Source organism: Balaenoptera acutorostrata, chromosome 8, assembly GCF_949987535.1.
Source record: "Balaenoptera acutorostrata chromosome 8, mBalAcu1.1, whole genome shotgun sequence".
Lineage (NCBI taxonomy): Eukaryota > Metazoa > Chordata > Mammalia > Artiodactyla > Balaenopteridae > Balaenoptera > Balaenoptera acutorostrata.
This window is the reverse complement of record NC_080071.1, coordinates 58,645,913-58,661,911: the sequence shown is the minus strand read 5'-3', so window position 1 is coordinate 58,661,911 and position 15,999 is coordinate 58,645,913. Positions and strand designations below refer to the sequence as shown.

At 39.7% G+C, this 15,999-nt stretch overlaps 1 protein-coding gene across 6 annotated transcripts in view; it reads left to right on the top strand.

Moving 5' to 3' along the window:
- FTCDNL1 (formiminotransferase cyclodeaminase N-terminal like) overlaps nt 1–15,999 on the top strand; it is a 214,554-nt gene that overhangs the window by 39,992 nt on the left and 158,563 nt on the right. For 4 of the 6 annotated variants that reach the window (XM_057551891.1, XM_057551895.1, XM_057551896.1 and 1 more), the window contains exons 3-5: nt 9,657–9,783; nt 12,442–12,537; nt 14,088–14,240. In XM_057551891.1, the coding sequence (XP_057407874.1) occupies nt 9,657–9,783; nt 12,442–12,537; nt 14,088–14,240 (376 nt within the window). The other 2 variants (XM_057551892.1, XM_057551893.1) reach the window with 2 other exon arrangements.

The window sequence follows — 15,999 nt, the reverse complement described above, 5'->3', positions numbered from 1 at the left end:
ACAAAATATAATATATTCCTATTAATATATTTGGTGTTTATTTTAAGGCTGGACATACTTGAGAAGATCAAGCTATCTTACAGAATATACAGTCTTCTGATTGGTTTATTCCTACATCAGTAACTACTTTAGGTTGACCCAGGATAAATTTTTAAAATATCTTTTCCACACACAACCTTCTCTATTATTTGTGCTTTTATCAATAAGTTTTAGATAATCTAATTAGATTGGAGTAGTTTAACATATGTTTTATAATTTGAATAATTACTTCAAAAATGTATTGCGGTCTTTTTTTAAATTTATTTTTTTCATTGAAGTATAGTTGATTTACAATGTTGTGCTGGTTTCAGGTGTACAGCAAAGTGATTCAGTTTTTTTATACATGTTTAAAATATATACAAAAGAATATATATGTATATTCTTTTTCAGATTCTTTTCCCATATAGGTTATTACAAAATATTGACTATAGTTCCCTGTGCTATACAGTAGGTCCTTGTTGTTTATCTATTTTATATATAGTAGTGTGTATATGTTCCTCCCAAATTCCTAATTTATCCCTCCCCCACCTTTCCCCTTTGGTAACCATAAGTTTGTTTTCTAGGTCTGTGAGTCTGTTTCTGTTCTGTAAATAAGTTCATTTGTACCATTTTTTTTAGATTCCACGTACAATGATATCATATGATATTTGTCTTTCTCTGTCTGACTTACTTCAATTAGTATGATAATCTGTAGGTCCATCCATGTTGCCGTAAAAAAATTGGGGTCTTTTATGTCTTACATTGATAAATGAAGAAAACTCAAAGATTAACAATTGTTTGAATTTTATTTGAGTAAATTAGTAGCTATCAAGTGGATATTTGATTTTGATTTACAAAATGTATTTTCATTACATATTTTTCATTTAATATTTTAACACTTGTAATATAAATTCAGCTTTAAAATATGGGTAGCTGAGACCGCTGCTACAAACCAGTTCTATTGTCATTCAGAATTTAAGCCCATTGATCAAATGGCATAACATGAAATAAAAGAAAAAAAATTGGATGGGGGGTGCAAAAAAGAAAAATGGGCCCCATATCTAAATAAAATACAAAAATCTCCTGTGAGGAACACTGCCATCCTTTTGCCCCAAATATAGAAATGAAAATACTGATGTCAAAAGTGACAGAGGCACTGAGAAGGGCAGGGCTGTATTACAGTCTTCTGAACTGGTTAGTGATACAGTAACCAAGCCGCTTTCATCCTTGCCTGTTGTCTGACTATAATTGTCTACTCTATTTGATTGCATCTTCTTGAATCCTTTTTTTCTCCTTCCCCCAAATCTTTATCCTTCTGGTTTCTGTACCACATTTCCGCAAGTATTAATTAAAACCCTTGATGGATCATTTCAGATTTGAATATCCATTCGTATTTATTTTCCTCCACAAAAATTACTATTAAAACCAATCCAATAACTTAAAAAGTAGTGTGGGGCTTCCCTGGTGGTACAGTGGTTGGTTAAGAATCCGCCTGCCAATGCAGGGGACACAGGTTCGAGCCCTGGTCCGGGAAGATCCCACATGCCACGGAGCAACTAAGCCTGTGCGCCACAACTACTGAGCCTGCGCTCTAGAGCCCGCGAGCCACAACTACTGAGCCCACGTGCCACAACTACTGAGCCCACATGCCTAGAGCTCGTGCTCCGCAACAAGAGAAGCCACCGCAATGAAAAGCCCGCGCACCGCAACAAAGAGTAGCCCCCACTCGACTCAACTAGAGAAAGCCCGCGCACAGCAATGAAGACCCAACGCAGCCAAAAATAAATAAATAAAATACATAAATTAAAAAAAAAAAGTGGTGTGGATTTTCCACAGTGCTTGTGTTTTGAGACAGCGTTATGGACTCGATTCAAGATAGAAGGTTAATCTTCAAAAGACGAGAACTTTGTATAATGTTACAAAAAGGGTTTCAAGCCCCACAAAGTAGTTGAAATAGTCAGTGGTTTTCAAAGGCACCTTAGCATTCAGAGAGGGGCCTTGGAAGAAGCAGTAATGGGGGCAAAGTGTAGGACTGCAGGGACACCCCCAGTGCCCACCCCTAACCCCACTTCATCATAAACTCTGCTTCCACCTCTACTGCCTGTTTGTTCCAGATCCAATATTGTTTGAACAAACATTACAAGGAGGTGCCAGATGATTTCTAAGGTCCCTTCTGACCTGAGGTTGTATGAATTTTTATTTTCAAATCTTTTTCAAAAACATAGAACTTAAAGTAAAAGCTGTCAGTAATAACTGAGAGCCACAAGGTAGGATAAAGAAAACATTAAAAACAACAGAACCAAAAAATTTAACTTTTCTACTTCTTCCTATGAAATTAGACATTTTCTATTTAAATGTAATGAAAAGACACAATTTAAAAAAGTTAAATCCCTTCAAACACTGAGATATACAGGAAAAGACAAACAGATCAGCAGGAAAACCTTAATTCGAACCTTCAGTTTGAATGTCCTGCAGAGACAGACCTTGGAGATCTGCCCAAGAGCAGGAGAGCTGGTTCTCTCCAGAAGGGGTCCTTTTCAAAGCAAGGGGTGACACATGGGAATTAGGGCATGCAGACATCACAGGATGCTTCCGTTCAGGGTGTCTGATTCCTGTGCATACGGGAGATTACCCTTTTGGTGTCAGTAAGAGTTGACATTCACTTAGATATACATACATAGGACATTAAACAACAGTAGCACAGAAGTGCCTACAAGTGCACAGAGCATGACTGGACACTACTGGACTGTCACAAGATGTGTCATTTTTCTTAATAAAAGTTGGCAGTCATCACCCCCTGGTTGGATTTTTTTTTTTCTTGGCTACGTTGGGTCTTGGTTGTTGTGCACGGGCTTTTCTCTCGCTGCGGCGAGTGGGGGCTACTCTTCGTTGCAGTGCGCGGGCTTCTCTTGTTGCAGAGCACGGGCTCTAGGCGTGCAGGCTTCAGTAGTTGTGGCATGTGGGCTCAGTAGTTGTGGCTCGCAGGCTCTAGAGCACAGGCTCAGTAGTTGTGGTGCACGGGCTTAGTTGCTCCATGGCATGTGGGATCTTCCCAGCCCAGGGCTCAAACCCGTGTCCCCTGCATTGGTAGGCAGATTCTTAACCACTGCGCCACCAGGGAAGCCCTGGTTGGAATTTTAAAGTAAATATTCATTGATTAAACCTCATAATGCAACAAAAATTCATGTTACTTAGAGGACAGCGTTTCTAAACATTCTCAGTATTTTTCTGGAAATAAGATACATTTTGTGAATTATAATAGTTTTAGAAATAATCTTAATGTAGTCCCATAAATTAAGACACATTTTCAGCAAAAACTCAGTCTATTTTAGGGATTGCTCTTCATCTGCAATATAACTAATAGGTATAAAAAAACCAAAAAACAGCTTTGGAGAGAGGCTCTGGGAGACACTTTATTCCATTCAACACCTAGCCTCCATAATAAAGGAATGTACAATGGAATGACCACAGGGAAGGTGGAAAAGGAAAGGAATGAATTAAGGGGTGAATGGATCATAGACTTACTTTTTTGGCCAGTACATGAGATATTCTGGCTGTGAAGGAATAGAATGCATAACCAGTGATTCCAATTTAAGCTAATAACTATGCTTACATTGTACTCTACTGGTTTTTCATGATAAAGAAAAATAAAGAGATCAGCTAACTAGAGAGGAAGAATCCAGTCCATATTGTGTAAAGGGAAAGACATTTCCCAAATATTAAGATGAAAACTTGTTAATTCTGGGAATTTTGCTGTTTTTTCCCCCTTGATTAAGACAAAAGTGGCTAGAGATCCATTTCCCATAATTAAGGCAAAGACGTAAGGGCAATGGCGTTATTTCTGTTAGTTGCTGTAACATCTTTGGATATCAAACTCCTTTTCTTCATTTAAAATAAATGAATAGCATAGCTTCCTCCACTCCAAACTAAATAAGGCAGCAGTGAAACCCATTTGCTATTTTAGAAATGACATATTTCATAATGTCACATGATTCAAATAATTTATTACTCACAAGCAATTAAAACCACTTCTGCACTTAACTTGTCCTAGAATGACAACTAAAGTCACTCTTTTTTAATTCTTCATTTATCAGACCACATTTATATGGAAGAAGAAACAAAATCTTCTCATGTTCCATGAGGAGGGAAGAAGGCAGAATGAAATCTGACATAGTGTAAAAATATGGTGAAAGTGTAATCTTAGAAAAATTGCACAAGGAATTAGACTTCTGTCTTTTTTTTCTTTTTTTTTTTTGGCTGTGCTGCCCAGCTTGGGGTCTTAACCCTGCTCCCCACCGCCCCCCAGCCCCCCCTCCCCTCCTCCCCCCTCCCCCCCCAGGAATAGAACCCGTGCTCCCTGCAGTGGAAGCTTGGTGTCCTAACCACTGGACCACCATGGAATTCCCTATACTTCTGTCTTTCTAAGGGAAATTCTCTACTCATATTTCCCTGAACACAGATAAATGCTAGAATATGAAAAGAGAAAAAAGATTCATTGTACTAATTAAAATGTTCTTTAAAACAGTATTTCAAAACTCCACAGCACAGTAGGAAGCTTTCTAATTACAATATTCTGAAATGCATCAGGTAAGTAGGTAGTGAAATGGATTAAGTCAGTAAAGTTGATTCTTTTGCTTGTTCTAATAAGGGCTTGCCTTCTTTTGTGATAAGTTGGCCGAGTCTCCTATATATGAAACTCTTGAACAAACTGTAAATTATATGTATCCGCTGGCCTGGAAATTTCTACCCTTGATATTTTTGGTTTTGTTGCCCATTTGGGGGGGCCAGAAGAGAGGATGCAGGCGAGGCAGAGTGGTGCAGTTTCCGCTCAACCCTACAAATCAGAAACAGGCTGGCATGAAGGGGAACACAACCACAGGGCAGGGATCAGGGCGAGGTGAGTGTGAGTGAGTCTGCAAGTGCAGGGTAGGATCCTGCTTTACTTAAAATTTTGATATTTTGTTTAGCACTGATCTCTTATTTTGTATTAATTTTGACTTCTTAAAGTATTGCATTACCGAATTTTTGGGCACCCACTTATCTTTTGTGCCCAAGCTGAATGCCTCCCTCGCTCACCCTCGTCCTGGTTCCCTCAAGCAGTACCGGGCTCTGCGTTCAAGTACATCTATGGAGGAGCCACACTAGAGCACAGTCTCTCCCTTCTACCCGCCTCGGCTCGGATGGGCCAGGGAAGGCTTTTACAAGAGCTACGTTCTCCCTGCTTGCAAAACTGAAAATGAAGAGTACAGAAAAGTGTCCTCTTTGTCTCATAGGGAAGCGATGGGAGTGTAGGAAGCAGTTGTCATTGATGGAACCGACACTGGGACTTTTAGCTCTTCTCTCTTCTAGTACTTATTTGTTTCTGGACAGGATCCATGATGAGCAAAAGAACGAATGCCCTGAATGTGGATTTATTAGCAGGAGAAATGAGGAGTCAGAATAACACATTCACCCAAAAAGTATGAAAGAATCCCTCCAAAGCATGCTAAGTTAAATAAAAACGAGAGGCTTGATATACATACATTGTCAATGTGACATAAACTCTTTTAAAGCATGAAATGGGCAGGATTACATGTGATAGAGCTAAACTAACACCAAGGGTACTTTTCCATTCTTGAAGAGGTCAAAATAATACTTCCAGTCTCATTGCTAAACTTCTCATCAGCCTTGCTGGTATCTGTCTCCTTGTCTTTTAAAAAAAGATATGCTTAGGCAGGGGCAGATGCTGCCCCCCTTACAAAAGAACCCTGGGGCCTGGTTCCTCTCCATTTGTGTTTGACATGAGTAGAGTGGAGAAAGGGACTAAAGTTTACTGAGTAACTCCTCTGTGTTGATGCTTTCAGAAGCATTATCTTACTTGATGCCCCAGCAGCCCTGGAAGAGAGAGTGGTTCTCACAAAGAGGATTAGGAGATGCAGGGAGGAAGATTTAGTCCTGGCAGGTGCTACAGCTAGAACCATGAAGCCCCTAGGTGTCACACTGTTTTCTCTGGAGGGATATGATAAGACTAGGTGTAATGTTACTACTCTGTCTTTCGTTTTAGCAAGTCATCTCACCATACGATTGTTGGAAAGGTGAAATACAGGGGCTTCAGTTCCATTGTCTTCCATGGAAAGAAACTTTGGATACTGCAGAACTTTTTGGAAATTGGAAGTTAAAGCTATAGGCAATAAAATTTCTTGAAAGAAGAGAAAGTTGGGGATGTTGATCTGGTTAAAGAGCTCTCAAAATTATCTGCTGGCATTAGATGGGTATTGGTTTTTAGGCATTAACATGAGTATAAATCTATTTTATGCATTTCTATGCAGAGTCAATAGAAAAAAACCCTAAATATATATTTAATTCCTTAGGGTCCCAAAGCATTTTGAGGGTTTAAACTGATAAACCAACCTCAAAGGGACTGATTCTTGCAACTAAAACACAGACACCTCTGGGGTGAAATGTGGCAACAGTTTGACAGGCATAGCAGTAGCTTAGGCCAGAAAGGATTTATCCAATTAAAATTATGGGATGAATTCTGGCTGGCAGAATGTAATTACCAGACTTGGAATGGATCCAGGATCCTGAGGTTAACACCCCTCCTCTTGCCAACAACCCTCCTACCTGCCAACACTCTGAGATGGAGAAGGCTGGATCTGACACAATCGCACATAATACTGTTGTGACATCTAAGTACAATGATGATGATGTGAGAAGCATCATGAACCTGATTTTTTTTAACACTCATTATGTTACTTATTTTTATGCCACATTAGGCTAGAAACCAAATGTCCACATAAATGTTAATTTCCTCAAATCTGTGTTTAAAAAGTATAATTAGAAAATAAAAAATAGATTTAAAAATTAATTTATTCCGCCAAAGTAGTTATTTAGTGATTATTTCACTTCAGGAACGAAATTGGATCAAAATGGTGACATTTAATCCTTGTTACATTAAAAAAAAAATAGCAGGTCCTGATTTTTTGGAAGAGAAATGTATTCTCAAGGTTCACTGGCCTAAAAAGAAGGGAAATGCTTAATGCCTGGTTCCTACTCACTGTAACTTAGACTAAATGGGTATATGCTTTTGTCTTGGGGTGGGTCCAGACCATATTCGCAATCGCTCGCGGGCAGTATTTCTCAAAAGGGAATTTATCAAAGATGCGTTTGTGTGTAAACCGGGGAAAAGAGCCCCCTGCTGGTGTAGGATCACTGGGTAATGACCTCATCATTAGATTCTAATGCCCTTTTAAAAAGTCACCCATTTACTAGAGAATTGTGGAGAGTTACAGGTTAAAGCAGGTGGGGCGGGAAAGCAATTCTAGAGAGAACGTTAAGCTCTCCGGGACGCCTGCACGCGCTCGGGGCTGGTGGGGTCGGGTGGGGTCAGGGAGGGAGCTGCAGAGCCGAGCCGGCGGGCGGCGGGGCTGGAGCGCTCCCGGGCGCCCGGGAGGCGGGGCCAGCGACGGAAGCTGCGCGCCGGTCACGCGCGGCGACTCCGGCTTGGCGCCGTTCTACCCCGCCGCCCTCCGCGCCAGCAGGTGGGTCCCCCAAACCGCGGAGCAGCCGGCGTGGTCGCAGGTTCGAGGCGGGCCCGGGGCAGCGCCGCCGCCGGCCGACCTTCGCTCCGGGGCCCGCCGCCCGCGGACGCTGATACCCCTGCTGGAGTCTCCCGGGGCCCTCAGCGAGTCCCTCGGGTTACCTTTCGGCCCACGTGGCTCTGGGCCACTGCACACCAGAACCTGGGCGGGACCGCGCAGGGGGTCCCAGCGACGGTGTCTGCCCCAGACCTCGCACTACGGCCTCCTCGGCGAGCCTCTGCCGCCCTAAAAGTGCCGACGGTGGTGCGTGCGCAGGACACAGGTGATGTGGCAGAGCCGTCGCGAACTGCTCAGCTCCTCAGGGGCCCAGCCGGTTCCTCCGGGGGAGGCAGGTTTTAGGTCTCTCGCCGGAAGTAATCCCAAAGGTGATCGAAGTGGTGGGAGGACTAGGATCACACTCTCTCAAACCACAAAGTGTTTGGGGTCTTGCTCGGGGTCACATTCTTAGAGGCCGAGGGAGAGAAAGACTTCCCCTTTTTACTAACAAGCCTGACTGCTTGCCAAAAGCTTGATATTGCCCTTAGTTTCAGCTTTTGCGGTGAAGGTGGATTTTTCTAACACCATCTTTGTGTGATTTAGCTGTCCACAGGGAATAAAAATGTGGAATGAGAGGATGAAACTAATCCTTTCTTTTGCACTGTTAGGGGTTGCCATAAACACCATTTGTTAAAAAGCATAATTATGTTGGGAAAGTGCCTGATGAGACAATTAAGCTACATAAACACACTGAAAACAAATGAAAGCCAGAAGACGCCCACACCCCTTGTGTAAAGCAATTTTTTGTTTACATAAAAACGAGAGATGTCTGAGCTGCTTTATTACAACAGTGTTATTAATGTCTACAAAATCCTAATGACCGTATTTTTTATGAATTTTCAATCATGAGATGATGGTCACAATATGAAAACCTGAACTAACCATGAAGCCCTGTATCCCCTCTTAGGTTAAAGTGATCAGGCCAACGAACAATCCTAGTGAACAGAAGCCAGTGGATTTATGCATGGAGAACACTATTAACGGCACCACAGCATGTTAGCTTAAACTTATGAGCTTAACGTGTGTCTCAGAGTTGGACATCGTTCCCTGCAGTATCCCCACACGGAGAACATTACGTGCCACAAAATGACCCTCATCAAATATTTGCTGATCGAGTTCATGAGGGCCACATTCACTTTTAGCTATATTTAAGAGGCCGAAATATGATGGCCTGATCTTAAAAAGGGGAATTATTTTCTTTTTGTTTTGAGATATTGAAATTTCTTTAGTTCATAGTATCATTTGGGGTATGGAAAGGTAACTAGTTGAAAATGCCATTCTAGAGTACTAAGGAGAATCAAAGCAACCACCAAAGCTTGTGTGGAATCATTCCATTTTCAACAAAATCAGTCACATTTTTGGCTGATTATTGAGTAACATATCAGAGTAGTCCATGTCAGTTCAAGGTACAGAGTCCTGTGAAACAAGATTTTAAACTGATATAGGGACTGTGGAGATCAAAGTACAAGAGAAACTTAGTCATAGAGTTGTCATTTAAAGCCCCCAAATGAGTCCCTTTTGTTAGTTCATATACTGCCCATGGCATGGCCTGTAGAGATACCCTTTCCCTCTGTCAGAATAGTTTTTGTGAGAATCAGCATATTAAGTAATCTGCCTCATTTCTCTTTTCTGCATTTCCCCAGTAATCTCATTTAACAAAAGTATCATGCCTGTTTGAAAACAGGATTAAACTGTGGAAGACAATTCTTAAAGGGAGTAACATACTTTAATGAAGAAGTTTCACAGGACAGAATTCAGACTGAGTATCTTGATGGTTATTTTCTAGTGTTGTTACTATCTTCATATGTTCATATGTGCATGACCACATATACATGGTTTCCTGGTTGAGTCAATCTGAGGATTTTATCCTTTAGGTGTTACTGAGGAATGAAATAGTGAAGTATTCATATTATGACTGCCTGGTTTCCAAAAAGCTATGATTTTTTTAAAAAGTTTAATGAACGTGAAAATATGAATGAACTGTAGAAACCAAAATGAAGGCTTATTTTTCTCCTATTCTAGACAAAAATTACCATGTCTTCTTCCAGACTGGGGCTCCGTTTGGCTGTCTGTTTATTAAACATTTCAGAAGCCAGAAGAAAATACATTGTTGAGAACGTAGCGAAAGCAGCTCTTCTTGAAACAAATGGTAGGAACAACAGGCAATTGAAGTGAATATGTAGTGTTTTGATAATACAGTAATTTTTGTACTCTGCTAACAATGTCTATAGAACACTCTTCTTCTTTCTTCCTGAATTTCCCCCCTTGTTCTTGGGCTGTTATAGCTTCTGCAGGACTCCAGGATACTGAGATAGACGACTTACTCAGATGCACATATGCTCTTTTCCAAACGCCTGCATACAATCCACAGCATATTTCTTCACATTGGAGAGAGTGTCTGAAATGCACATTATTCAGGATATTGGCAGGCTCCTGAGGAGGATATATTTACATAAAGGTTTAATGTTTCCCTCATGGGCCATTTATATGATCATTAATAGAATGAGCATAATTGTATATTATGCTTTTTATTCAGCAGGTTAAACAAAAAATAAACTTACCAAATATCAAGTACTCTTCAAAAGCACTCCTGCCACTAAAGCCCATGCTGTCATTGCAGCATTAATATTTCTACTCCATTTTCTCCACATAAAGACTCTTAGGCAGTTGCATTTAAATGATGTGTGTATGATTACTCTGCGATTCAATTCAGAAGACTGAAACTCAAGCCTCCTTACTCCCTGGGCCAGTATTTACTATAAGAGATACTACTCTCTTTCTTTTTTTTTTAACCCTTGTTAAAATGTTCATGTGATGACGTACAGTTCTAGACATTTGTTTTTACTTTCACACATACACAGAACATAGTGTATTTATAGACTTACAATCACTTAACTTTGTTATTTGAATTCAACAGCTTTTTGGCAACAGGTGAACTCTAGGGTCACAGCCCTAAAGCATTTGAGACAGTCAATTTTAATTTCTGATTGTCATTTTTTATTTGGTTATTGCTTTTCATGAGGGAGAAGTGTTTTCCACCAGCCCGTTTCTAACGCTGAGCACATTTAAGTTACTGTCTTGCAACTTTGAGGGAGCTGGAAATGTCTGTGAAAATTCCTGATAATTTCTGATAAGAAAGCTCCTCTGGAGTCAGTGTGCAGCTGTGCTTTTGCATTCTCTGTGCAGTAAGAGCCAGCTTGGGCCCCTCATTGTCAGATAGTACATCTAATGGGATTGGGTGAATGTGCAGAGACATATTCTGTGATTAAGTGACTGGGCAGAGACATTTGTGGAAGCCACACACTGATGGATGCCTGGGTCTCAACTCACAGTTTTTATCAGCTTATTAGTGACAGCAGCTCAAATGGAATTATAGCTATTACACTCCATTACAAATACCAAACAAGTTACTTCTGCTGAGGTTCATACTGACAGCTCCTCCTGCCAGCAGTAATTTTTTTTCTATGTGCATGCTTAAGAAATTTCAGGAGTGTTTCATTCTTTCAGCATTTGATTCAATTGAATCATATGAAACTGAGAATAAAAGCTTTTCAGAAGAAGATTTAGAATGAAAAAATAAAATAAAATCGTTTCTTTTCTTCTAAAAGCTTAAGTATGTTGAAAAAAGTACATAAAAAGAGGTTGTATGATCGTGTTCCTACTCCACCTTTCATAGTTTTAAAAATGCAGGGAAGGTAGCACTAGTGAAGAAAATGACCTGCTGTTTTACAAATACTTTAAAGGCATTTATTTTTAAGTGAGTGGAATAAAACTGTATCACCTATATTTTTTCCAATTAAGCAATGTGAAAACATTTAAATGACCTAAAAGGTCTTATGGAAGGAAAGCTGAATTATAAATTTTAGACCTACACCAGGGCAGCTCTCTGTAGATGCTCATTTGGCTATGAGTGAGTGACATAAGTTTATCTTTTCATGTTATTAAAATTACTAGTGCGGGGCTGCTGTAAGCTCTGTAGTTGCTGTGTGTAACTTATTTTTCCTCTCCTCTGAAAAGATTAATTGTTAAGCTGCCAGGGGACAGGGCGACAAAGGTATAATGGCATAGTGAAAGGTTTAATTACCGTCTGAAAACTTTTGTCCTTCACTTTGAATTTGCTTTTGTAGGCATAACGAGGAACTTTTAAGGAGCCTGAACCAGGCTTGTAAACTTCAAAAATAACTACAAGGTTATGTGTGGTTGCCATACAAGGGTATGGCAGCTTTCTCCTTCAGGTTACACATTCAAGTGAGTCACAAGCTGCTGAAGGCTGGAAGTCGTTAACATCTGAAGGCTGTTGGTGGCCTTTGAAAAGGAGATGGTGGAGTCAGAACAGTTTCTAATAGGCAGGTGCATGTATCCCAGAAACCTCTGCTCCAGGCACTAATTGGCCTATCCTAGTTTTTCCAGATGTTAGATTTTGATTTCTGGGTTTGGAAGGAAAAATTGACAAGGCCTGGAAGATGAGATTGATAAGGAACAGAATTTAGAGTGATATGATCTGGCGATTGAAAGAAGAGCTACCGTCTTAGTCTGAGTTAAGAGAACTTTGGCAAGTTCAGAAGCAAGTGCCAGAAAAGTTCTCTCATAGACACCAAAGCCTAGTATCTGAGTTGGGCCATCTGCTTGTAGTGGGCATTACTGTCTACAAATTTCATGATTAGTCAGTGTCACTTCAGAGGTCACCCCCCAGAATTTTTCTCTTAAACTATTAAACTATTTCTATTTAATTATATCAGAAGAAATAAAGTATTAAGATTTCATCACAGAAAAAAATTGTTGCATTTATGTGTTGTTTTCTTTATAGGGCAGAAACATCCTGAGGTATCAGTGCTCAACATATTTTCTGATCAAGAGTACAACAGATCAGTCATTACCATAGCAGCTTCTGTTGCTGAGTTAGGTAAGATTTCAGTTTCTTTTTTTTTTACATATGTCTTTTGGCGAAGGGTCAGCTTCAGGTACACCTGAATGCTCTTTAATCACTGATTTCCTGTGTTAATCTGGATACTCCCCTCCATTACATAGGGAGTCTACCTCAAAACTGCATATCATTTTTCTGAACATGTACCTCTCAAACATTTCCCATTTCCTCTTCATTAAAATGAACCTTGGGGGTCCAGTATTTAATAACATTCTTTCCTTGAAGATGATCACATATCCTTTGTGGTTAAGAAAAATATCTTCAGGTTTTAACCTGTGAAGTCATAGTGTTGAAGTCAGCCTTGATTTCACTGATAAGTTGACATGGAATGAAACATGCTAAGAAGTTGTGTTTTGGGTTGGGAGCCTGACATCTTGAGTTGATCCACTGGGTGAAATGAAATGGGTTTCAAGTCTTCTGTTGTAAGGTTTAGTGGGACAACTTGAATTTAAAGGTTCATAATTGTTTAAACAAAAACCTGTATTATTTTAGTATTGCTTGGTAAAGGGTTTAAAATATTTTCTTTTTTTAAAATAATTAATTAATTAATTAATTTTTGGCTGTGTTGGGTCCTGGTTGCTGCGTGTGGGCTTTCTCTAGTTGTGGCGAGCGGGGGCTACTCTTTGTTGTGGTGCGCGGGCTTCTCATTGTGGTGGCTTATGTTGCGGAGCACCAGCTCTAGGTGTGCGGGCTTCAGTAGTTGTGGCTCGTGGGCTCTAGAGTGCAGGATCAGTAGCTGTGGCTCACGGGCTTAGTTGCTCCAAGGCATGTGGGGTCTTCCCGGACCAGGGCTTGAAACTGTGTCCCCTGCATTGGCAGGCGGATTCTTTACCACTGTGCCACCAGGGAAGTCCTAAAATATTTTCAAATAAACTTGACTTCAACTTAGCAGATTGTCTTTTTTCAAAAGGTATATTTGTTTGGAAAACAAAGAGCTGATGGATAGTTCCCAGCAGATGTAGGACCGATTATCTTCCTTGTTGTTTAGCTCTCTTGCCAAATGGTCATACTGCACTGCGAACAAAAACTCAGAGTAATAACATAACACTCTGAGGTGTCTATAATATGTATTTAGATAGAATAATTTAATGAAAAATCTAATTATAAGAGCAAAACTAAAATACTTATGCTTTAAACAATTTACGTTTGTGTGTATACTTTATTGTAAATTCATAAAATATTCTGAAAATAACAAGGAATTTTATCAGATTAATTTGATAAAATTGAAAAAATTTAAAGTAACCAATTGTAAAAAAAATACAATACAAAGTGTCTTAAGACTGATAAACTTTGTATACTTCCTCTACTTTGGGGAGTAAAGAGTTCGAAGAAATGTGAAACTTTATGACACTTGGGAGGTGGGGAGAGGGGAAATGTTGGGTCTTTCATTTTTCTTTATTTTGGATGGAAAAACAATCTTCTATACATATTACAGAAAAACAACTGGTGGGACAATAATAAATATAGCTACTTCTTTAGATGCGATTGAAAGTTTAATGATTTTTTTTTTACAATTTTACATTTTTAAGGCAATTCCATTCTGGCTGCCTGCCTGGAGGCCTTCCAGTCAATTGATATGGAGGTTCAAGAGGGGATCCATCCTTGCCTGGGAGCAGTGGACCTGATTCCCATTTACCCTCTCTCTGGTATTGGAGTGGAAGAGTGTGGAGCTGTGGCCAGAAGTAAGAGAAAGTTTGGGGTAGTGTGTTATTCCTTAATGGAAACCATTTTTACAAGTCAGAACAGCTTGTGACAATATAATCGCTCCTCAGTTCCCTGGGAAAAGTCAACCTTGAAGAATTGTATCAACAGTAAGCTTCCATGGGTTGCAGTGGCACACTGTGTCGTTGTGACTCGTCCTTCCACTTTCTACCCCGTGACGCTCTAGAATACTAAATGCTGTGGGATGCAGCAAATCAACCATTGTGTCCCTTACAAATTCACGATAGACCATGAGGAGACAACATTAGAACTCTAATGAGTTCTTTAGACTCTTTGGGGCAGAATGATGGTGTGTTTCACCCATCTGTGTCCTATTTTCTTGAGCAGGAGTAATGATGAGGTTGAAAACCCACTTAAATGTTAACTCCTACCCCTTTTTCCTCTGATTTTTTTTTTTTCTTTTTTCCTTGTGCACAACGTTCTTTAAGATTTTCTTTAGAACTGAACTGTCACATGCTTGATTTCAGCCCCATGGGTAAGTTTAATTTGGAAAATCTGAGCTATGTCACTTGAAGTGTTTTTGAATTAAGCAAATTGGGAGAAAAGAAAGACCTTTTGCCTGGACTGTCTAGCTGGTTAATTATGAGATGCAGAGACTCATAACCTTTGGAGAAAAGTCCGCCTTAGGATGATTGCAAACTTCTCTGTATGACCTCAGAAATCCTCTGTGGTGGTGCCTCATTTTTAGGTAATAGGGAAATGTCTAACATTTGGGATGTAGATTTGGACTCTAGCTGAGCTCCATCAAGCGCTGGAAATATGAAATGAGACTTGTTTCCAAAGGTGTATTTCACTCCATGTGCTGCATTTTTACATGACCTGACAATCGATGGATTATTTCCCAGAGAAATCTTGGCCCAAAATTTGCTTTACTTTTCATCTAAGAAAGAGTTAAAATTCAGCATGGGGGAAAATGCATTTCACACAAAAATGAAGAGTTCAGAATTGTCCAGACCAGAATAATGATTATAATGTCTTCAAAACAATTATGTTCAATTACATTAAATCTCAAATTAGCTAGTACATGAAGTTCTTCATTACATCAGGGCTAGTCCACCCCAGATGTTCGGCCAGAGTAGGAGACAGTTGACAACAGGAGGGTCTGGACACAGTATTTCTCCCTTCCTTCGCCCTTTTGCTTCATTGGCAGCTACTGTACCTCATGATTTAAACATGGACATTTCTAATTAAATGAGAGCTCAGCTGCATTCTTGAACTAATTTATAACATTCGATTTGAAATGTAATAGCTTCAATCTTCATCTGATTAAAACCAGTCATATACTGTACATGGTTACTATTTTGATGCTCCAACATGCAGTTTTTATTTTTACATTCTCCTTTCTACACAGCTGTTCGTCTAATATCATCCAATTTTTTTTTTTTTGGTTTTTTTTTTCCTTTTTTTTTGGTAACAGCATGCTCAGGCATTCGTATGAGGCAGAAGTATTCATGTTCTAGGATCTCACTGTTTTCAGAACAGTGACAGGATGTTTTTCACTAGAGTAACCCCTTGTCAGGGAAACCACGTTAAAATAATTTAACTAACTTTCTTTGGGAGGAAGGGCAATGGAGAACATTCCAGTGACATAGAAGATAGTAGATATTGACATGTGTAATTCATGTATGTTTTATATGCAAAAATTCTGGATAATATATTTTAGAGCCTTTTGATAGCAGCTGGAAGCTTGCTTATTCCTTAAGGAAGGGATTCTTAAAG